Raw genomic sequence first — 24,466 nt, 5'->3', positions numbered from 1 at the left:
GACGAGCCTGTTTCTTGGCAGAAGTTCTGCCTCTGTACAAGATCTCTGAAACTCTTCAGGTGCCATGAGAATTTGCTGTCTTCATTCCAGAGCCTTGCAAGGTCAGTTATGAAAAGCTCTGTGCGTGTGCACGCAGCGCATAAGTGTGTGTAAAAGATTCCTTGCTGCTATTTCCAGGATAAAGAATTCACAGAGGACAGGCCGCAGCCCCTCCCACCTCCAGCTGCTGTGTGGTGCCTCAAGGCTACAGATTAGCCCCAAGTGTTTGTTGCACAATCTTGCACAATAGTTGCTCATCTTCAGCCTACCAAGGGAAAGGGAGAGAAATGCCTGGATTGTGAAGCCAGCCCTCCAGCTTTATCTGGCAGGCTATAGTCTCTACGGGAATCCCCTAGCAGGGAAGAACATAACACATTAAGCAGAAGCTGCCACAAAAAAAAAGGGGGGGGGGTCCAAGGGGAAAAGAGGGAAGCCGCATCTATTAACTAAGCCAACACAGAGGGGAAACTTCTTCCCACAGATGGAGGAGGCATTTAGCCAGGGCCTCCAACTGAAAGGGAACCTCAAATTTAGACATTTGTTAATTTTTTGGCATCCAATAAATTTCACAATTGTTTTTGCATATCCCTATTGGACCAAAATGTGTCATTCCTGTATTTCATTACGGCTAGGAGGCTCAAGAGCTGAGAGACGCGCAGGCCCGTGATACCTCAGAGGGACTGCTTTGGCCCACAGAAACCAAGCACCAGAGTCTCTTTCCATGGATGGTGCTCCTGTAAAGATTACCAACTCCAAGGTGAAAAATTCCTGGAGATTTTTGTGGGTGGAGCCTGGGGAGGACAGAGATGGAGGAGCGGAGTGACCTCAACGGGGTATAATGCCATACCCTCCAAAGCAGCCATTTTCTCGAAGGGAACTGATCTCTGTCATCTGGTGCTCAGCTGCATTTCTGGTTGATCTTCAGGCCCCCTCTGGAGGCTGGCACCCCTTATGGGTACACAGAATAGTCTACGGGCCAAACTACAAGTGACGCCTGACACAGGTTGGACACCTGTCAGCTTCCCTCAAGTTTTGATGGGAAATGTAGGCATCCTGGTCTCGCAGCTTCGCTCCCCGACTGCTGACCAATGGACTTTTCAACTGTCACTTGTCCAACATTCCACCAAGCTGCCTACATTTCCCATCAAAACTTGAGGGAAGCTGACAAGTGTCCAATTAGTGTCAGGCGTCACTTGTAGTTTGGCCCTACACAAGAATGAGATAACTGTACTCCATAAGAGTCTCTCGCCTGAATGGAAGGAGAACGCATACAGACAGCAATCCTAAGCAGGTCTACTTAGAATCCTCCTTAGATTGATTCAATGGGGCTTACTCCTGAGAAAGTGTTCTTAGGATTCCACTGACAAGGAACTCAGTGGGTAGCTGATCACAGCATCTCTCTAACACTAAAACTGTCCTTAGAACCACAATGAAGACCTAGTTCTCAGGGCTCAAACAGACCAGACGACGATCACTCACTTGGTTCTGTCTGTAAAATACCAATTGTAGGCTTATGCAGCCTCAATTTGCCTCAGCATCATGCAGGGAAGGATGGGTTTAACCCTTCAACCTCCATTCAGCTTCATTATTCAAAAATGATCTCCCCACTTTGGTATTAGCATTTCAAAACAAAAGTTTTGTGTTTTTAAAGGACATAATTTTCCAGGTAGGGACTTACGAGATCCAAAACTCCTACTCTTTCTCACACACAAACACATGCACGCAAATTGATGCACAGAGAAAACTAGACATTAGGGAGTAGAAATCTAACCTTGCTTTCTCTTCCACAAACTAGTTGTCCAGGTGCAAGATTATTTTTCCTAGGAAGAATATTCGGTTTTGTCAGTTGTCACCTGCTGTCAGAAGCATTAAGCTAAGATACGGGTCTACCATTCTAGGAGTACCAGGCCTAAATATCTTCAAGATGTCACAGAGCAAGGACAACTGGGAGGCTTTTTTCAGAAACTAAGCCCCTCTTGGCCTGAACAAGAATGAATATCCTCCACTTGACCAAAAGGTAGCACATCCATCGGTATCTCTCAATTCACCACGTACTCCAGAAGCTGCACACATGAAGACGGGCTGTTATCCTAAAGGACAGGCATGCAGGTCAATTTGCCTGTCAAATGCAGTCAGTCAACAATCTATTATTTTACTGCAGTCGAATATTGTCAAATAGTCCACAAAGCTAAAAATGCCACTGCACTGGCGGCAAGTGATGGCATCATTTGTTATGAAGGTCAGAAAGAGCAAATCTCTCAGCTGAGCAAAGCAACTCCGAAGAGCTGTAACTGAAGGCAGCTCTAATCAGACTTTGTTTATTAACAGTGGCTGTTACTTTGCTTTATTTGTGTTTTCATTTCATCTTTTAAAAAAATACTGTTACCATAGGCTGGTGATCCTAAGGAGGAAAAGTTAAAGATCTGAACAGACACCAGCCAGACTCATAGAAACTTTGCTAACACTTATAAAGTTAAATTATTATTTATTACATTTTTAAAGTTAATGTTATTATCTCATAATAAATAATCTGCATGTTTGTTTTTAATCTGTGCAGTTTTTAATCTTTGCATGTGTTTTTAATCTTTGTTTTAAATTTGTGGGGTATTTTATGTTTTTAAACATGCATGTTTGTTTTTATCTTGTTTATTAACTTATCTGTTTGCATTCTTGCAATGTATTGCTACGTTGTTAACTGTCTTGGATCTAAGCAGCAAAGGCAGAATATAAATGTTATAAATAAATGAATGGGTTTGGTTTTTGTAATTACCATAAATATCAAGCCTATTTTTCCCCAAGATAAATGTTTATTATTTTCAACTTAATTTTTTTGGCATAAAATTCCAGCTTGAAGAGGCATACTAATCTTTTGGTCCAGTTTCTTACTGAAAGAATTTCTAAGTGATGCTAGATCCAGAGGAATTAGCCATGTTAGTCTGTAGTCACAATAAAGAGTCCAGTAGCACTTTTAAGACTAGCCAACATTATTGTAGCAGATACATCCGACGAAGAGAGCTGTGGTTCTCGAAAGCTGACGATGCATCTGACAAAGAGAGCTATGATTCTCGAAAGCTGACGATGCATCTGACAAAAAGAGCTGTGATTCTCAAAAGCTTATGCTACAATAAAGTTGGTTAGTCATAAAGATGCTACTGGACTCTTAAGTGATGCTAGTTGCCCAATTCTATCTTCTGAGTGGGAGCACAGGACACTGTAATCAGTGCATCATCAAACCTATTGATGAGTACGTGCTTTCATGTCGTTCTAAAGATAATGCTTGAAAATATTTTATCAGTATTTGAGCAGTGAATTGATAAAATCTTTTTTGACTGGACAAAGGGCCAAATTTACAGTGCAATCCTAAGAAGAGTTACTCCAGTCTAAGCCAATTGAAATCAATGGGCTTAGATTGGAGTAACTCTTTTGAGGATTGCACTGTTAATGTCCTGATCCAAAATATTTTAGCAATGTTACCTTTCCCCAGAGACGTGCTAGAGCAGGCCGCAATAGATTGGTACACAGCCCAAAAGGCACTTCCTCTCCCAAATGTCTGTGTCTCATTCCATCCCTTTACATTTAACCATTCTCTTGCACTTCCGTGATCTTGCTCCACACAGTGACATTTTCCTGTGGTTTTCCCCATTACATACCAATGTACGACCAAGTTTCCCAAAGCAGGTGGGACTGGGAAAATCCTGCCCACATGGGAGGCATCCTAGCTTTGCTGTGACCTTTCCCAAAACATCACAGCAAAGCAGGTTTGGGAAAGGTTACAGGAAAGTTGGGGGAAACCCAAGTGATGCTTGGAAGCACCGTGACCTGGAGGGAAGCAGGAAAACAACTCACTTCCTACTAGCATCCATGCCAGGGCAACAACCCGTGTGTAAGTAACTAATAAAGATGAAAAGAGAGAGAAAAATTATAGTCCAAGCAGAAACAGAGAGCCAAGCTACAAGTGACACCTGACACAGGTTGGACCAATACATTTATTTTTGAGTAATATCGCCAGCTTCTATGAAGTTAGACATTCCAGCTATTCTCACCCTCTGCACCTAGGCCTTAATACACTGTATACAGTGATATGAGTTAGATGGCTCTTCCTGTTTGGTGTAACGGTTAAGAGCAGCAGGACTCTAATCTGGAGCGGCAAAACTCTAATCTGGAGAACTGGGTTTGATTCCCCGCTCCTCCCCTTGAAGCCAGCTGGGTGACCTTGGGTCAGTCACAGCTTCTCAGAGCTCTCTCAGCCCCTCCCACCTCACAGGGTGATTGTTGTGGGGATAACAACAACATACTTCGTAAACTGCTCTGAGTGGGTGCTAAATTGTCCTGAAAGGTGGTATATATATATCGAATGTAGTTGTTGCTAATCTCCATGAGGCTATACAACTGCATTATTCCGTTATTTCATGTTCTTCTTCAAAGTCGTTCCGTTTTAGGCCTCTAGACTCCCTTTGCGGCATGTCTAATTATGGTGCCAGTTAGCCCTGTTTGTGTGTGCAAAGGCATATTCTATCACATTCTTGGTCATATTCAGCAACTGTTCTCCTCTGGTTCTAGTTATATCCGTGACATCCTAGTCTAACATGATCAATTACACTAGAGTTGGTGCCAACTTCTTTGAGCCAGTAGTAGTTAGTTAGTAAGAGTCAAGGCTGTACAGTTTGGATTGATGAGCGAAGACCTGTGGACATCACTGAATCCTCTGTATGGACCTGAGGATGTGTCATGTCTGTAGCCCCTACGTCCATGTCATTATTCTAGGGGATGCTAACTGCTAATACTGTGTTGCTGTCTTTTGATTTCATATTGCAAATGCTATGGGCATCTCTTTCGTTTCTCCCTCTCCCAGCCTGAGAACACAGCTGGGTAATCTATTTCTTTGAAGCTCACCAAAATGGGGTGTCTGAAAATGTTACCGTTTCTGTCTTGTCTAGCTGATGTATAAACTCCAGCAAAAGTTCCCAGACTTCTTCCCACTCAAAACTGGTGGGTTAGGGAGGAGGGAAACGTTTGAGTATTTAGACCTGTACTTCCCTCAAGCCTCTATTCCTCTCAAGGAAGTTGTACTGCCTAGAAGCTTTCTTGTTTCTAAGTAAGCTGTGGACCTGTATATGGAAATGATCTGATTTCTGAATAAAAAGTCATTTAACCAGGAACCTGTGTCTTGAGGCAATGGCCCAGAAATCCGTCTGCTGTATCCTGTCATCCATAGCCTGACAGCATGCAGGGGAGGGGACGACAGCCTCTCACTTCACACTGGAGTCATGAAATGAGGATGTGGCAAAAGGGTCCTTCTTATTTTTGCTCCTTCAGTTTCTTTTTTTTGCTTCACCTCAATTACCTTTTGTTGCTTCTCTTTGTCCTTTGAAGTGTACACATGCAATGGAATAAAAAAGGGGGGAGAAGGCAAGCCTGGGCACCTACCTACTCGTGAATGTCTCCTGGCACAAACCCGGACGTGATTAGAATCAGGGATGCCAGCCAAGACATGGCGCAGCGGGCACTCCCTGCTCCTAAGATGCCCTGGAAAAAAGCAGCAGGTGCCAACATGCCCTTACTGAAGACGGACAGTGTGGTTTCCACTAACATTTCGGTGTTAACACCAAAGAAAAGTTTTCAGCACACTGGGCTGTTCCAGAGGGCCTGCTGCTGAAACAGTAAATGGGTTCCAAGATATTCATTTATTTATTTTATTTTTATTTTATCGTTTTTATATTCCGCCCTCCCCGCAAGCAGGCTCAGGGTGGATTTATTTGAGTTGTTAAACTTAAAAATTGCTGAGGTTTGGGGAACTGATATTTTAATTTATTATGGAGTCTTTGTTTTATTTTCATCAGCTATATATGGTATAATTGCTGCATTTTAAAAATTTATTTTGTTAGCCACTCTTTGGAAGAGCAGGATATCATTGTATGCTACTAAGGTTTTGATGCTGTTTTTATCCTCTGGCTGGGTTTTTAATGTTGTTAATTATAAGGATTTGGTGGCATACCATTTTCTAAATAAATAAGATACAAATGTTTTAAATTGACTTATTCTCAGTTATTTGAAGGCCCAAAAAGAAGCAGAAAATCAAATAAGCTGATGTAGTTAGCGTTCTTCAAGAGAGAATTATTGAACGTTTGGTGAAACACAAAAGATTCTTTAGTTTTTCATTCTTGCCTATTAAGAGCTCTGTATATCCAGGAATGTGGACACTCACAGAATCTCTGAAAATGATCCAGTAATAATCTTCAATTATTCTGTATTCTGTACACAGACATCACCATCAACCTAAACAATTAAAGCAAGCATCTCCAACGAATGTTATAAGCATCCTATGCCAGCCTTTTCCATACCATGTCAAAAAGCAGAGAAAACTCCACCAGAGACTAAACTCAAAGATTTCTTTCAAACTTTTAAATTTTAAAGTTTTAAAGTGCAAGTGCTTAAGTGTATATCTCAAATCCAATGCAAATTACAAAATGAGTAAACATAAGCATTGATATCCATTCTTTGAACACATATCCTCAAGATACAATACACTCAAAATTAATTTTTTTCTGTTCAATGAACAAGGCTTAATCACAATTTTTTGCAGCATATACTTCAATCGCTGTCAGACCAGTAAATAAGAAAGTAAGTTTCAAGGTAAGTTTCATGTAATTAAATAGTCCAAATGTTTAATCACTTTTTCTGTTGTCTTTCAAATGCAGACGAACAACGATGGAACATCCCATTCCGCATGTAAATTGTGCTTCATGGAATAAAGCCGGCCAACACGTATTGCTAGCTACACCCGTTTTGTGGGTTCTTCTTCAGGGGCCATTTATTTGTCCAATATCATGTTGACATTGTTCATAAAAGCATGCATGCGTCCTGAAAGATTGAAGGCTGGTGTTATGGCATGTTCTCCTAGGGTCTCTCACTTGACCCCCTCCCCTCACTGCACTTCCTCAGAGTTTTGGAATAAGTTCTTATCGTGCGATTTGTATTGGGTTCCACACTATCCTCTTCTGATTGCCCTGCTCACTACATCCACTGTGCCATGGGACTTTCAATTATACAACACCACAATTCCTTGATCAGGATTTTTTGTGGTCCGATGGGCCCCCTTCCTCCCTCTCTGGCCAGTGGGAAAAAAGGAAGGATTCATCCCCCTTATTCATTCAGGATTCTTGGCTGTGAATGGGAAAATACACTCAGAAATAGCTGGTTTGGCTCATTAAATTGACTTCCGGAACAGGGGAACAAAGTCGGGAAATGAGGCAGTAACAAGCCCCCCTGCCACATAGTGCGCGTGTCTCGCCTCAGTTCTAACAGCGCAGAGGCCAACGGCCTTGCAGGCATGCCAGGTAGTGGGGTGGGCCATCCAGCAGCATCTTGTTTTACTTAACAGCAAGTCTGTCTGCCCTCGTCATGCAACCAAAGGGGACTCCAAAGGGGAGAGACTGAGCCCTTAGCATTAACTAAGGGACCAGCATATGTGCGGGACCGCCTCTCTCTATATGTGCCCCAGAGGATGCTTCGATCAGGTGACAAACAGCTGCTAGTGGCCCCTGGCCCCAGGGACCTCGACCACTTAGCCTCGACCAGGGCCAGGACCTTTTCCGGCCTGGCTCCAACCTGGTGGAATGCTCTGTCCAATGAGACCAGGGCCTGGCAGGATTTGTTATCTTTCCGCTGGGCCGGTAAGACAGAGCTGTTCCACCAGGCGTATGGTGGCGGCTGAGCTGGACCCCTACTGGCCAAATAGAGGTGAACGCACTCCCTGCTAGAGGCAGCCACCACCGACCTTTCTTTTAACCAACTATGCAAGGAATTTTAATATGGTGGATTGGTGGCGGACTGAAATTAATAAACTGATTACTCCTGCGCTGCCTTCTTTGTACCTGTAAATATTTCAATTGCACTGTTTTTATATATGTTGTTTTAATTTAAAAAATTTTAATTATGTTGTTATTAATGTGCTGTTTTATAGAATGTAATCCGTCCTGAGCCTGCCAGTTCAGGGAGGGTGGAATAGAAACTGGGAGCCAAGCTACAAGTGACACTTAGCTTTGTATTAAGCATAGCATTATGTTTTTATTATAAAAGAATGGCAGTGCAATCCTTAGGGGAGGGGGAGTACTCAGGGAGTCAACTAACCCCTACGCTGACGTATCTCGTGCTTATGTTGGCATAAACCCAAGTTACGATGGTGCCACTCTCCATATCAGTGCCTTGCTAGGCTAGAGTGTCAGCAGTGGCCCACCATGGCCAGCCACCACCAGCCCTCTGGCATAAATCCCTGAGCTGGCATGGGAGTGGGTAGGCCAGGAGTTAGTCAGCTTCCTAAGCCGCTCCAGGCTGGATAATGCCCCCGAACACTGGCAGACAGTTATGCCATGAAAAAAGATGGCAGAGCCCACAGGCGCCTCTGGAAAAGGAGAAGTCAACTCCCCCTCCATGCACGGCCCTGCCAAAATGACCCAGAGGAGCACAAGATGCTGACTACAGCTGCAGCCAATCCCCTCGTTCCCTGTCAGTGGTTAAGCCCCCTCCCCAGCACCCAATCACAGCCCCTCCCGCACACACATAAACCACAATCCAGGACACTCATGAACTCAGTAAGTAGGAAGCACGGCATGGGGCTCTGTCTCTAAGCTGCCTGCCATGCAAGGCACCTTAAGAGCAGAAAAAGCACAGAATTTGCAAAATTCGGTGAGCACTTAGTACTTACACCCTTGGGGGAGAGCAAAGATGAGACTGTTTGGCTACCTTCTCTCATTGCAGAAACCTAACAAGTAACCTGTGTCCAGAGACTTGGCTTGAAGGGGCAAAGACGCATGGACAGGTAAGAGGGAGCTGGGGAGCTGGCTGGCCTGCTCCTTCACATCTGCCTCCCCTGTACTCCTTGCACAAGGCCAAGAGCCACCCCCAAAAGCTAGCCTCCGCAACCAAAACCAGCAGCATGTTGCAGGCGGGGGGGGGGAGGAGGGGAATGGCCTGAGCCTGCCCCTCCAGGCACAATGGCCCAAATCTAACAAAAGGGGAGGCTCCCAGGGAAGCATACTCAACACAGCTGACAAAAAGGGGCAAGGAACGCATGCAGCCTGTAACAGGGCTATGCGCAGACTCCCTCGACTGTCATTTGCCCTCAGGCTGCCCCTTCACACTTCCCAGAGGGCGGGCTCTGGCTTAGGGGTGGTAATGCTGGGGGAGCTCCTGTAGGTTTTCTAGCTGCCACTGGACCTCTGTTGGGTTCTGCGGCACATCAGAGCAGTGGTCCACCTTGGAGACTGAAGCTATAAAGGTGTTTGGCTGAGGTGGCTGTGATGAGGTAGCGCATAATTGTTGTTCTTGTATACCCTCCCATCAGGGGTCATTTCGTAGAAAAAGAGCTGGAGGAACTCATTAGCATAACTCATTAGCATATGCCACACCCCTTGCCTTCACCAGAAGTGTGTCATTTGCATAACTGATTTGCATATGCCACACCCCCTGACATTACCTATCCTGGCTGTTTTGGACCCAATCCTGGCCATTCAGGGCCGAAATTGAGCCCAAAATGGCAAAAAGGGGCTGAAAATGGCAAAAGGGGACCAAAATGGTCGGGATTTGGCCACTGCTGAGCGGGAGAGTGATCCACCACCCGTCAGAGGCCCGATCTGGGCCGTTTCGGCCCCAATTCAGGCCAAAATGGGCCTAAAATGGCTGAGCGTCAGGTGGGCGGGGCCACTTGACATGTGACCTCTTTGGGGAACTGCCGGAACTGCATTCTGGCGTGTTCCCCCTCAAAATGAGCCCTGCCTCCCATGCTTCCAAAAATGGAACAAAGGGGCAGCTAGTGTGGTGATACGCAAGAAGGGGACGCCAGAGAGACAGAGCTGATCAGCCTTTCTTAAAACACGAACAGATTGTGCGAGGTAAATATTGTAAATAACACACATGAAAGATATGACAAACATAGGGGTGTAAGGACCGTGGCTCTGGCCCCAACACTCATGTCTGAAGGGCCCAGGGCCTCAGTTTGAAATCTTAAGGTTCACCTTGAGGGCTTCTTTGAAGACTTCTGGGCATGCTTTCTCAGGGTCCCTACAGCGTACGCAGAAGCAATAATCCAACACTGACCGTTTAGCTATATTCTACATCTAGCATATAATTCATTTGCAAGCTTTTTTTTTTTAGCACAGTGAATTGTCCATGGCTGTTTCCACACATCTTACCTGCCTGAGGAACATCGTGCGAAAGACCCAGAAGACAGCGTCTTCTCGCGCGAAATCGTGCCAGGAAGACGCTGTTATCTGGGAGTTTTGCGCGATTTCGCGCAAAACTCCCGGATAACAGCGTCTTCCTGGCACGATTTTGCGCGAGAAAACGCTGTCTTCCGTGTCTTTCGCGTGCTGTTCCATAGGCAGGTAAGATGTGTGGAAACGGCCCATCTCTACAAAACCACATGGCTGCGGCAACACCCATTTTAGATACCACATGGCACAATTTTGAGTGCGGGATGTGGAAGGATTACCATGAGGACTGCTATTTGACATGATATCACCAGGCCCTACCCCAGAATGCTCTGGGGCTCAGACGATGGTGAAACTGCATTCCACTTTAGACACCTGTTTTTCACTGCGGTTGGGGACAGCACAGCCGGGTCATTCCTTTCCCCATTCACATTTGTAATGAGCTCACATTGGTCTTTCAGAATTAGGACTAAAGGCCACACAACACTAAGGCCAGAGTGACTCCCATTTCCCCAGTAATAGTGATTGCCAGCCACAATCTAGCACAGAGGAATGACTAAGCCCATCCATTTCTATGTTGAGTCATAGGTTGACTCTAGGTTGAGTCATCACGTTTAGGCAGTCTTGCAATAAAGCAACCAACTTTCCACGATTTTCAACTCAAGCATAGGACTATTCTTGGAAGAGATCAACTAACACCATCATCTTAAAAAGACCACTCCTTTTATAAAGAGGTTTTGAGGAGTTTGGGCAAAAAGAGGCATAGAGAAACCATCCCAGCAGAAATGGTTGCTGCCAAAGCCAAACCAAGCTCAGCAAGAGCCCTCGCCTCATTCCTTGAGTCAAGGAAGCGATGTTTAGTATAGTGGTTAAGAGCAGCAGGACTCTAATCCGGAGAGCCAGGTTTGATTCCTCACTCCTCCACTTGAAGCCAGTCGGGTGATCTTGGGTCAGTCACAGCTCTCTGAGCTCTCTCAACCCCACCCACCTCACAGGGGGACTGTCATGAGGATAATAATAACACACTTTGTAAACCACTCTGAGTGGGTGTTAAGTTGTCCTGAAGGGTGGTATAGAAATCGAATGTTAATGTTATGTTACCTGCCCACAGTCAGAACCATCTCGTCGACACAGCCCTTGATTTTGTTCTGTGCTTCCAGATGTGTCATGCTCTCCGTGTTCTCCCCATCAATTGACATTATGACATCTCCGATACATAGATTGGCTGCTGCAGCTTTGCTCCCAGGGGTCACCTGGAAGGAAGGAGAAAGACGTTTGAAAGTGCAACCCCACAAATAGCAACAGAGGCACCGGTAAGCAGGGCAGCAGCTACATCCAGGCACCCTGTTCTTGCTCTGCTTGCTGCTGCCACTGAGCCCCCCAACCCCCACTCTTCCCCTTTTCTCTATCACACCTGCACTAAAATGCAGATGCAACAGTTTTTAGTGGGCCCCCCAAAAACCCCTTTCCCCACGCTTTCTGCTCCCCATAGTGAACCACACTGTAACGCTACTGTGTGGCTTAGCAGGGAAGGGGGGGGGACTTAACAGGAAATGGCTCACACTGTCAAGCTATTTTAAAAGTGGAATTTAGCACAGCCCGCTCCCTGTAGTGGCTGCAGATAGAGTCAAAGAAGAAAAAGCAGGAGCCAGAGGAGTCACGCCCAAACTGGTGGTATCATCATCATCATCATCATCATCATCATCATCATCATCATCATCATCATCAACAACAACAACAACAACAACAACAACAACAACAACAACAACAACAACAACAACAACTACTACTACTACTACTACTACTACTACTACTACTACTACTACTACTACTACTACTACTACTACTTAATGGACAGGCCACTTTTCTCAGTAAGACTCAAGATGGATTACAAAATAAGAAATATGAAATGCAACTAAATCAGACAGCAAAGACCTCCAATAAACAATGCAGTAGGACTGGGATTACAGAAAACGGAAAAAGGAATGCAAACAAAAAAAAATGTAGGGGTTAGAGTGTCCAGCTGAGATCTGGGAGAATTATGTTAGAGTCCCCCAAATCAGGGATGAATTACAGGAGGTAATTAATCCATCTTAATACAAAAATCATCAAGGCAGGAATTGGCAAGGGAGGGGCAGGAAGGGTTACATCAGTGCTTAGTTCTCATAGCCCCTTCTTATATCCCCATGGTAACGTCAATTGCCACTTTGGGGCCAGGAATCAATCTTCCACAGGACAGTTTGGCTAGGAATTCTGGAAGTGTTTCGCCATCTTCTGGGCATGGAGCAGGGGGTCACTGAGGTGTGGGGGGGGGGAGGTAGTTGTGAATTTCCTGCATTGTGCAGCGGGTTGGACTAGATGACCCTGGAGATCCCTTCCAAACCTATGATTCTAAGGCAGGATTCAGGTAGCTCAGACCACAGGTTTCCTCAGATCAACCCCAGAGCATGACATCATGAGGGCCCTCTCCTTTTCTGGCTGTGCATGGGGAAATCCCCGTGTGATGCCGCCACAAAGAGAAGGTGATTTAGCTCCACTCCCCTGGAGACACGGCTTCAGGCAATAGACTCTTTCCTCAAACCTCTGTCCTTATGTGATTAGGCCAAGGTCTTTCTAGTTTTTTCACAAGTCACACCTGCTTTTGGCAGCAACCTCCAGGAACTTTGTACCACTCCGGAAAGCACCCTCTCGTCAAGGCCCACAAGCCAGACACACACACAATGTTTCTTTCCCAAGGCCAACACGTTTCCCGCTCCTCTTCTTCCACAATTGTCCAGCTGCACTCATCCATCTCTCAACAGCTCTCTAAACCCAGCCCCAGGCTCAATTGCACAAGCCGCACCCATTGTTTCCTTTGGCAAACAGCAAAGCATTCCAGTTAAGGTGAAAAACCTTTCCTGGGCCTATCTCCTTTCAGTTCCATAGCAGATCTGGTTGGGTTTTGCTGTTGAACAAAACTGGATTTTGCTGTTGAACAAAAAAACCAGCGTACAGTATTTGGTGCTACATGCTTGAAAGCCCAACACAGGAAAATCTGTTTTCACATTTTCTACCGTGTTTTGTAGCAGCTGCTTGCTTATTCCCGCCGCCCCAAAATTGTCCTGTAAGCTTTCATGGATAATAAAAAGTGGACATCGCCTATTTGCATATATTTATTCATATATTTCATATTTGTTTATTTATTTATTGGTCCAGCATTAGCTGGAAGTATAAAGACAGTAGACGGTCAAGCAGCCCTAAAACTGCCTATAAGTAAACCTCGTTCTCTCTCTTTTCCACCTGCTTCCCAAACAGCAGAGCTAGCTTCAGGTACCTGGATACCCTTGCTCAGCGTTTCTTCTGAGACCGGAGGCCCACTCTTACTATTCTTGATTTCCCCCGGACCACATTCACACTTATTCCTGGGGCAAATAAAGCAGACATGCAATCCTGGAATAATTTGCTCTCTCAATCCCACTTCATCACAGACAGCGGCTTGCCAAATGGATTGCTTCTGCTGCGCCAGCTGTTTAGAATCAGTGCACACTATTGAGTTTCAAAGGAACTTTAAACGAGGCAAAACTACATAGCCAATAATGTTTGGATTGCCTTTTGTTTGCAACAACGATATCTTTACAATGGAAATTGCTTTCCCCATGACGCTACTGCAGCCAACTTCACCAGGTTCCTCCAGAGCCCTTTCCGCACTTAGATCTTTTCGTAGCACTGTTGCATCGCTCTTCCGCCGCCAGCCAAGGCTGCCGAGAGTCACCAACTGTCCCCCGACAAGTATGCTATTCTGTGCCCCCAACAGCAGTTTACCAACTCTTCTGGCCGCCAGAATTGTGTGCCCCAGCCTCCTACTCATTGAGTCCCTGCTATCTGCTGAAAGCAGAATTATAACTGGGGTTCTGCACTGCCCTTAACGTAGCAGTGAGTTCCCATTACAATAATAATAATAATAATAATAATAATAATAATAATAATAATAATAATAATAATAGTAACATTCAATTTATATACCGCCCTTCAAGACAACTTAATGCCCACTCAGAGCGGTATACAAAGTATGTTATTATTATCCCCAGAACAAAACACCCTGTGAGTGGGTGGGGCTGAGAGAGCTCTAAGAGAGCCGTGACTAGCCCAAGGTCACCCAGCTGGCTTCAAGTGGAGGAGCGGGGAATCAAACCCGGCTCTCCAGATTAGAGTCCCACCGCTCTTAACCACTACACCAAACTGGCTCTCCGGCAGCACTCACAGCCAAGTCAAAGCAAGTGGCATGTAGATAACCCCTTTCAAGTGTGTCACCCAAAAACTAGCCAGGAAGCCTGCCTACCTGCTCATAGCCTTAGGAGTGCTTCAAAGATGGCAATGCCAGCGTTCTCGCCAATTTCAGCAGCTTTATGCAGCCCCCCACCCTTGTGCGCCATTCCGATCAATTTTTTAAAAAGAGCAGCTTCATTGAGCAGCATGAAGCTAGCGGCACTATTTCACTGCTGCCCAACTACAGAACTGAAACAGCACAAACCCAAGACAAGAAATGACTCACGTTTCCTCAACCCTTGGGCCAAAATCCTGTTTTCAGCCCCATTATTTATTGGATTTTTAAACTGATCACTTGTGTGAACTATATCACTGGAGCGTACCGGCAGAACTGAAAATAATTTTCAGGGGAGAAAAGACACCTTACAAACAGAAATTAAAAATAGTAAAGAGTCCCCCTTTAAAACGAACCGACTTTATTACAGCATAAGCTTGCGAGAGCCACAGCTCTCTTTGGCATGCATCTGATGAAGAGAGCTGTGGTTCTCAAAAGCTTATGTTACAATAAAGTTGGTTAGCCTTAAAGGTGCTACTGGACTCTTTACTATTTTGCAACTACAGACTAACATGGCTAACTCCTCTGGATCTATGACAAATTTAAAAAGAAGCTCTTGCTTCTCCACCCCTTAAATTAACTCAGCATTTCCTGACCGCATTTCCTGTTCATAATCACAGTGGTTTCAAAATAATGGGAAAAGGGGCCGACGATATCACCACTCCAGCCACACCTCCTGCTGGGTGCACCGAGAGCATTTCGGGGCGGTCCACTCGGGACAGGCTAGCACCAACATTCAGCTCAAAGCCTAAAGTATCTCTGCAACCTGCTCTGGAAGCAGGCAGCAGATCAACACAGAAAACCCTCATCTGTAACAATCTGGCAATGGCCGAAGTCTGGATTTGCCATGAAGACTTCCCAAACAAAACTGCTGAAAAGGAAGCAACCTAAGTCTGTAGACACCGAGATGTGCGTTTTGCCTGCAGTAATGCCTAAATTCTAAGAGCAAGATCTGGGTCCAGTAGCTCCTTAAAGACCAACTAGATTTCCAGGGTATGAGCTTTTAAGAATCAGAGCTCGCTTCATCATATACGAGAAGTGGGGGAAAAAATACTGAGCAGCAGAATCCATATACCTGAAATTAATGCTGCGCTTTAGGAAGCAGGTGAATAAGAGAGGCAATTACGCTTGCCATACGGGCATGTTTTGGACAGACAGCTGCCTGTCTACTGTCCGTTTCCCCCCACTCCTCGTATCTAAGGGAGCTCTCAAAAGCTCATACTCTGGAAACCTAGTTAGTCTTTAAGGTGCTACTGGATCCAAATCTTGCTCTTCTACTACAGACCAACACGGCGACCCACTTGAAACTCTCTCCTGTTCTATCACTTTAAAAATAATCCTGCTGCACGCCCTTCCCTAACAGTTTAATCAAGTATAACCTTAATTACATAGAAAGCCTTCCGTCAGTGCTACTCATACAATAGTATGACTCTGCTCTTACCCTTTGCCCCACCTTGATTGTCAACAAGAAAGGCAAACTATAAATGAAGTAAACAAATAAATAAAATCATGGTTGTTTACACAGCCAGGCAATATGGCTGGTTATCTTCATGGGCCACATAGAGCACAGAGTTCTACTATAATGGGAAAGGGAATAAGCACCTATCCACTTTCTCCACCTCGTGCATAACTACAGGCCCCTCCGTTCTGTCCCCACGGTATTAGTCATCTTTTTTATCAACTTAAAAAGGCCCCGATACCTTTTCCTCCTAGAGAAAGTGTTCCAGTCCTTTTGGTCATCCTGGTAGCCCTTTTCTGCACCATTTTTTCTGCAATTTTTTCAATGTGTTTCTGTAATTTTTTTCAGTACTTTCCCCCAATAATCACAGAATCACAGAGTTGGAAGGGGCCATACAGACCTTCTAGTCCAACCCCCTGCCCAATGCAGGACGAGCCTAAAGCATCCCTGACCAATATTCATCCAGCCTCTTCTTGAAAACTGCCAGTGAGGGGGAGCTCACCACCTCCCTAGGCAGCTGATTCCACTTTTGAACTACTCTGACCGTGAAAAAGTTCTTCCTAATATCCAGTCGGTACCTTTGTGCATGTAATTTAAGCCCATTGCTTCGGGTCCTACCCTCTGCTGCCAACTGGAACAGCTCTCTGCCCTCTTCCAAATGACAGCCTTTCAAATATTTAAAGAGAGCAATCATGTCCCCCCTCAACCTCCTCTTCTCCAAACTAAACATTCCCAAGGCCCTCAGCCTTTCCTCGTAGGGCTCAGTCTCCAGACCCCTGGTCATCCTCGTCGCTCTCCTCTGCACCCTCTCGATTTTGTCCACATCCTTTTTGAAGTGAGGCCTCCAGAACTGCACACAGTACTCCAGGTGCGGCCTGACCAAGGCAATATATAGAGAGGGACTATGACCTCTTGCGATTTCGATGCAATGCCCCTTTCGATACAACCCAAGACTGAGTTTGCCTCTTTTGCCACCGCATCACACTGACTGCTCATATTTAGTTTACAGTCCACTCTTACCCCAAGATCCCTTTCACATATACTACTGCCCAGAAGTGTATCCCCCATCCTGTATTTGTGCTTCACATTTTTGTGGCCCAGATGTAATACTGTGCACTTATCTCTGTTGACTTGCATCCTGTTCACAGCTGCCCACTTCTCCAGAGTATTCAGGTCTTGTTGAATTTTAACTGTATCTTATTGGGTGTTTGCCACTCCTCCCAATTTGGTATCATCAGCAAATTTAATGAGTAGCCCATTTACCCCTTCATCCAGATGATTGATAAAAATATTGAATATTGAAAATAATATCCTTAACCTAGTATTTACCTTTGTCACACTGGGATGTCGATGGAACTAACAGAAACTGCAGGCCAAATTCCACTGCAATTTATTGTTAAACATGGCCCTGTTATCCCGGGGTATCCTCCCACAAGAAGCCTAAAAGAGTCTGAGGCTGGCCAGTTAACTTGAACAAAATCAATTTCAAACTTCTGCTCAAAGTACTTTGAGCTCCTAAAGGAGGCCACATTTATACTCGCTATAGGGTTTGGGTGGGAAACTGTTTTCACTGCCGACATTCTCTACAACAGGTAAATCTCGCCCTGTGACATCAGGAGGGGATGACATGGAAGAGTACCTAGGAAATGCCATTTTCTGACCAACTAACATTCACTATGACCAGGGCTTTTTTTCAGCAGGAACACAGTGGAACGGAGTTCCGGCACCTCTTAAAAATGGTCACATGGCCAGTGGCCCTGCCCGCTGATCTCCAGACAGAGGGGAGTTGAGATTGCCCTCCACACTGCCAAGCGGTGTGGAGGGCAATCTAAACTCCCCTCTGTCTGGAGATCAGGGGACGGAGACACCGGCCATGTGACCATTTTCGCAGAGGGCAATTTAAACTTTAAAAAACTCCCCCCTTGTTCCAGCTGACCCAAAGTGACTTCATTGTGCGGTCTTGAGTTCCACCACCTCTTTTCCTGGAAAAAAGCCCTGACTATGACTTACCGAATGCCCAAGACTAGTTTCTATCTGTTGCAGCTGTGGACAGTTACTCATTACTATGTAGATAGGACAATATGGATTTTAATAATAATAATATTTGATTTATATGCTGCCCTATACTGCTGTTCAGGAAAACTTAACACCCACTCAGAGCAGTTTACAAAGTATGTTGTTATTATCCCCACAAATAGACACCCTGTGAGGCGGGTGGGGCTGAGAGAGCTCTGCAAGAGCTGTGACTGACCCAAAGTCACCCAGCTGGCTTCAAGCAGAGGAGTGGGGAATGGAACCTGGATCTCCAGATTAGAGTCCTGCCGCTCTTAACCACAAAACCAAACTAGCTCCCATGTGCTGGTAGACACACATCTTCCCCTCTGCGATCTGTGAAAAGGTATTATTTGAAGTTGGGCAAATCTTGCAGGCAAAAAGATGGGGAGCTGCAGAGAAGAGGAAGGAATCATTACACCTCCCTCTCCCTCCGAGGGTTCTTTCACTGGGACAGGAAGTTCTACAGGCAGAGAAGGGACGGAAAAGCACCAGAATCCCCCCTCTTCCCTGAAACCTCCTGTGTTACATGGTTTGTTGTTTTCAAGGGTCCCTCAACCAGAAGCAATGCTTTTTGACAAGTTATAGGGGAAGGTGGGAGGAAAGACCCATTTCTGTGAACACACGGAGACAGAGAATCTAATCACAGGTTCGTTTACCTTTCAACCCGTCTTAGAAGAGATTGCAAGAAAAGAAGGCATTGGAACAGAGGGATTTGGAGGAAAGAAATCACATTTGGATTTGAAGATGGATTAGAACGAATGAGCTAATCGACTGTTTGAAATTAACTCGTGTATGTACCAACTAGGAGAATATTTCAAAATTGTTAGTTAGATTTCCTTCCAGGGTTCTGTTGTTTGCATACAAAAACAGACTTTAAAACAGTATTGTTGACAAAGCAAGTTTAAGAAAGCCATCGCTTTTAACATGTCTGTTTGCATTACTTTTAGATTTGTTTTTAAAATTGATTTATAAAGAGACACTATAGTTGATTTTTTAAAATTTACTTTGATCGTGTTATTCAAGTAAAAATAAAAGCCAATTATCTTATCGTTTCCTCATAAAAGCAGTAAAGATATTGCAAGCAGGCAACGGTCTCACAATTTGAATTTTTCCCATGCATCTTCCCTTTGGTCCTTTTCTACACATTTTATGCTTATGAAAACCGACTTTATCCAACAAGGAAATGGATTCAAAAACAATGTGAAAGGTACCCTCCCCACCTTATTTGCCAACAGCTTCTTCCACACCTTGTAACCAGAGCGCTGCCCTCCAATAACATGCCTAGAAAGGTTTCTTTTTTTCTGTTGTGCTCGGTTGCCAAAGGTACTGAAACGAAGAGATGTGTGGCACCTTAAAGACAGATAGACTTATTCTGGCAGAAGTCCACAAAAATTCTGCCGCAACAGACTAGCGCACAAACTCTGCTGAATCTTACAGGAAACGGAGTGTCTAGTTGCTGTTCAGGTAACAACACACCAGCATGCCACGATGTGGTATGTAACTCAAGCGAACACCACCTGGTGCTGCAGCCGCACACAGACTTGCAACAGTCTGCCTGAACAAGTATAAAGTTAGAATATTCTAAAGAGTTTTGCGGATACCACGGACAGCCAAAAAGACAAAGAAGTGGGCACTAGATCAAATCAAGCCTGAGTTCTCCCTAGAAGCTAAAATGACAAGACTAAGGCTATCGTACTTTGGTCACATCATGAGAAGACAAGGTTCTCTGGATAAGTCAATAATGCTAGGGAAAGTGAAAGGCAAGAGGAAAAGAGACAGACCTAAAATGAGATGGCTGGACTCAATAAAAGCAGCCAAGTCTTCCAGTTTGCAGGATCTGAGCAAGTCTGTTAATGACAGGACGTTCTGGAGGTCTTTCCTTCAGAGGGTCACCATAGGCGAGAAGCAACTTGACAGGCACACAACACACACACATTCCGAAGAGAACAAGATGAGCCCAACAGCGGGTGCGTGTGTGCCAACCAAATTAAATGCAGACCCCAAATAAAACCAAAACTTAATTTCTTCAGGAGGAGGGTGGCCTGAACACCTCGGTGCATGGAGTGCAATGACTCAGACCTTTCCCAGGTGGGGGGAGACACTGATCTGCAAAGACAGGTCCATATTTGGAACCATCCCGGGTCAGGAGTGGGCAGGGACGGGGCTGGAGGGGGGGGGGGCTTTGGCTGCCTGGACTTTGCGGGCGCTCCGGACGGACCTGGGAACGGCTCGCGCCAATGCCCCGACGTCCCAGCAACACGTGCATTTAGGAAAGCATTTTCTTTAAAAAAAATTAAACGTTTTGGGCATCAGGCTTGGAAGTGGCCCGAACGTGTCGCTCTAAGAGGAACGCGCCCCTTTGCAAGCACCAAGCGGGGATTTGGGGGATTGAGCTCAGGCGCCGCTTTAGGGGCCGGAGGGACTCCCTGCGTGGCTTTCCAGGCAGGCCTTCTGGGTCGGGGTCCGGTCCCACCCAGCCGGGCTGGCCTCGGCCCCCTAGAGCGGCGGGGGCGCGCCTCGCGATCCGGAGAGGGGCGGCGCTCTGCACACGCCCAGGGGCTGCCTTACCCGGGAGATGGTGAGCGGCTGCTCGAAGTCCTTGCCGCCCACCAGGCGGAAGCCCCACGGCCCCGGGCCCGGCAGAGCCACGCGCTGCACCTCGCCCATGCTGCTGCCCGCCGCCGCCTCGGCTCTCGCTCGCCAGCGCCCGGCCTGGGCTGAGCTGGGCGGAGGCGCTCCGCCCCCGGGCGGGAACTCAGGCGCCGCCCAGCCGCCGGGCCAGGCTGTGCCCCGGGGTCGCCCTCGGCCCGGCGGAGCCGCTCCTGCCCCGCCAGCCCTCCGCACGGACCGGCCGCCTTCCCAGCCCCGTGCAGAAGGCAACGCGCGCTCCCGCGCTCTCTTTTATTTAATTTCATTCATAGCGTCTGCCTTTCTCAATGACACTCAAGGAGGATCACCCAGTGTGAGATCAGTACAGTCGGTATAAAGGACACATCCATAAACGATGCCAGAGGGTAAAGAGATACAAGCAGGGGGCATTTCAAGAAAAAGCGCTGGAGGAACTCATTGGCATAACTCATTAGCATGCGCCACGCCCCTTGCCACACCAGAAGTGTGTCATTGGCATAGCTGATTTGCATATGGCACACCCCTTGACATCACCTATCCTGGCTGTTTTGGACCCAAATTGGCAAAAAAGGGACTGAAAAGGGCCAAAAAGGGGCCCCAAATGGTCAGGATCTGGCCACTGCTGAGGGGGAGAGTGATCCACCACCCGTCAGAGACCCAATCCTGGTCGTTTCGACTCCAATCCATGCCGAAATGGGCCCAAAATGGCTGAGAGTCGGTGGGCGGAGACATCTGACATGTCACCTCTTTGGGCAACTACCGGAACTGCGTTCCTGCGCGTTCCCCCTTGAAATGAGCCCTGGATACAAGTTTACATAGATGTAGCGTTAGCAGGAATCCAATATAACATAGTGGTGAGGGCTACAGTCCCTAACTCATTAGCAAAGCATTTGATGCCCCCTCCCTACAATACAGCCCTCCTATTTGAGTAAAAAGCCTTTTTGAATAATTTAGTTTTGTATCTTTCTGTCTGGATAGCCTAGGTGTGCCTGATCTCATCGGATCTCAGAAGCTAAGCAGGGTTGGCCTTGGTTAGTATTGGATGGGAGACCTCCAAGAAAGACCAGGGTTGCAGAGGCAGGCAATGGCAAACCACCTCCGCATGCATCTGACGAAGAGAGCTGTGGATCTCGAAAGCTTGTGCTACAATAAAGTTGGTTAGTCTTAACGGTGCTATTGGACTTTTTACTGGTTTGCAACTACAGAGTAACACGGCTAACTCCTCTGGATCTAAAATCACGTTGGTTAGTCTTTTGCCATGAAAACCCCACCAAGGGTTGCCATAAGTCAGCTTTGACTTGAGGGCACTGTCTGTCTGTATGTTTGTCCATCTTCCAAATCTCCAGGAATTTCACAAACTGTTGTCAATTCTAGATGGGACTTAACGCTGCTTGGAAACTGAGACTTTAGCCCAGGAAGATCAGGTGGTAAATGCAAGCGGGCATGTATGCTTGGTGGCTCCTTAGCATATGTCCGGTCTACGTTTATGATCATGCATTTCCATGTTCTACTTTAAGATATCGGCCGCTCCAAACATCAATGCATAAGAAGCAAACATACTTGCTGAAGAAACTGTAAATCAGCCACTGCTTCAAGCCACACAGCTATCCTCAATGTGGTCACCACTCTACCAGTGTACTGGTAACACAAGCTGAGGCTGTCTCACGACGAGGGCTGCGAGAACTTATAAACTGCTGAATGGATCGTCTGCTTTCATGTCACTGTGGCTTTCCGAGTCTTTGCAATGGGCGTACGTAAAGCCAATTGCATGAACGAGCTGCCTGAGTTCTTCAGATCTGAAGAAGTGAGCTGTGACTCATGAAAGCTCATACCTACCACAAATTTTGTTAGTCTAATAGATGCTACTGGACTCTTGATCTATCTATCTGCAGGGCTTTGTTTCAGCTGGAACACAGTGGAATGGAGTTCCAGAACCTCTTGAAAACGGTCACATGGCTGGTGGCCCCGCTCCCTGATCTCCAGACAGAGGGAGTTTAGATTGCCCTCCGCGCCATGGCGCGGAGGGCAATCTCAACTCCCCTCTGTCTGGAGATCAGGGGGCGGGGGCACCAGCCATGTGACCATTTTCTTCAAGGGCAACCCAGAGTTCCACCAACTCTTTTCCCAGAAAAACAGCCCCGTCTATCTCCCTCTCTCCCTCCCAAGATCAAAAGTGCTTCACATCCTTCTCCTCTCTCCTGTTTTATCCTTACAACAACCCTGTGAGGTAGGTTGGGCTGAGAGGGTGTGACTGGCCCAATATCACCCAGGAAGCTTCCATGGCCGAGTGGGGATTCAAGCCTGGGTCTCCCAGATCTCAGTCCATCACTCTAGCCACTAGTCCAGGCTGGCTCTTTTCCATGGAATAGGTGCTCCCCCCGCCCCAAACACTTTTCTCTCGCACACTGCCTCCACTTGGGGCAACTGCAGCCAGATCCCTGCTCACAAACGGTTTTAAAAAAGGGTTCCAGAAAAATAAAAAGTGGGTGCCTGCATGTGCTCGTGACCTTCAGACATGCACTCGGAGTTCCATGTTGGGAGGCCTCTGCGATTAGCACGTTTTGCCCATTGGAAGTTAAGACAACGTGGAGGGTTCAACACTGGACTGTCAGAAAGCAACCAGGATCCTCTCAACACAAGAGAACAGCCGTGGGAGGTTTCCGCTGGGGGTGTCACGTACGCCAGCATACCTGCCATGATTGTGTTCTGCCTTTTGCACTGCTCAATGCTGTTTGCCAGAGTTATATGCTGTATTCTGTGTAGATCATCTGAGAGTGTCTTAACTGCTAATATTAATTGCAGGAGAGCCAGCGGGCCCCTCCATTATCTGTTGAAAATATGTACTTTCACTTCTTCCTACAAGTGTCCTTGAAAGAGAGCTGCTAGCAGCGGATATTGTATCTCTTCCCAGAGACTGGGATATTTTGCTCTGTACTTCATGTAGTCTAAACTAATCTGTTCCCATGCAGCCTCTTTGGGGTTTCGCGCCAGAATGTCAACGGACCCCGAAGGGCGGGAAGTTTCCCTATAATTAGCAATGCCTTTGTTTGAATTGTCACTTCTGCCAATTACCACCTTCGGGTGAACACCTGTACTGTACAGATCTCAATAAAGATGCTTCAACTGGAACACCTGCGTGTTAACTGTGGAGGGCTTGAGGGACCTCACTGCCAGGGACTGACAGGGGAAAAGTTCTGCCACTCAGCAAGTGGCAGCAGAAGTCATCATGCAGTAGAGAAAGGAGGGGTCTGAATTAGAGGCGGGCACGAACAAAAATACGAACCAAAGTTCGTCATGATCGGGACCAGTTCATGATTTGCGAACCAGTGGTTCAGGGGAGCTCGTTTCTCACGAACCATGACGAATTTCAGCCCAGTTTGTTTGGTTTGTACTTCAGTTCATCACTGCAGATAGCCTGGCACTGATCAATCAGTTTCCTAGGCAATCGGGGAGATGGGCTTTCTGCAGACCTTCTGCTGACCTGGAAACGACGTTTTCATAAACCAAATGAACCAGTTCGCGAACCGGGGCAAGTTTGTGAAAGTTTGTGGCTTATGAGATGCTATGAACTACAAACCACGTGGTTTGGCATTTTCCCAGTTCGTGCCCATCTCTAGTCTGAATATATCCAAGTAACTTTAAAAGCTTGTCTAGAAGCAAAGTAAAGGAAATCATATGAGCTTCGTGGGAAGTTATATTTAGAGCCCTGAAGGCTCT

At 46.3% G+C, this 24,466-nt stretch overlaps 1 protein-coding gene across 1 annotated transcript in view; it reads right to left on the bottom strand.

Moving 5' to 3' along the window:
- PDLIM1 (PDZ and LIM domain 1) overlaps positions 1-20,851 on the bottom strand; it is a 55,188-nt gene extending 34,337 nt beyond the window's left edge. Inside the window, exons 1-2 of the mRNA XM_054982718.1 lie at positions 20,690-20,851; positions 11,349-11,500 (exon numbers count right to left, since the gene is read on the bottom strand). Of these exons, the coding sequence (XP_054838693.1) occupies positions 11,349-11,500; positions 20,690-20,788 (251 nt within the window). The 5' untranslated portion in view covers positions 20,789-20,851. The remainder of the gene's footprint in view (positions 1-11,348; positions 11,501-20,689) is intronic.
- Between the last annotated feature and the right edge of the window lie 3,615 nt (positions 20,852-24,466).

Source organism: Eublepharis macularius, chromosome 6 (genome assembly GCF_028583425.1).
Source record: "Eublepharis macularius isolate TG4126 chromosome 6, MPM_Emac_v1.0, whole genome shotgun sequence".
Classification (NCBI taxonomy): domain Eukaryota; kingdom Metazoa; phylum Chordata; class Lepidosauria; order Squamata; family Eublepharidae; genus Eublepharis; species Eublepharis macularius.
Note: the sequence above shows the minus strand (reverse complement) of the source record. Positions and strands in the feature narration are given on the sequence as shown.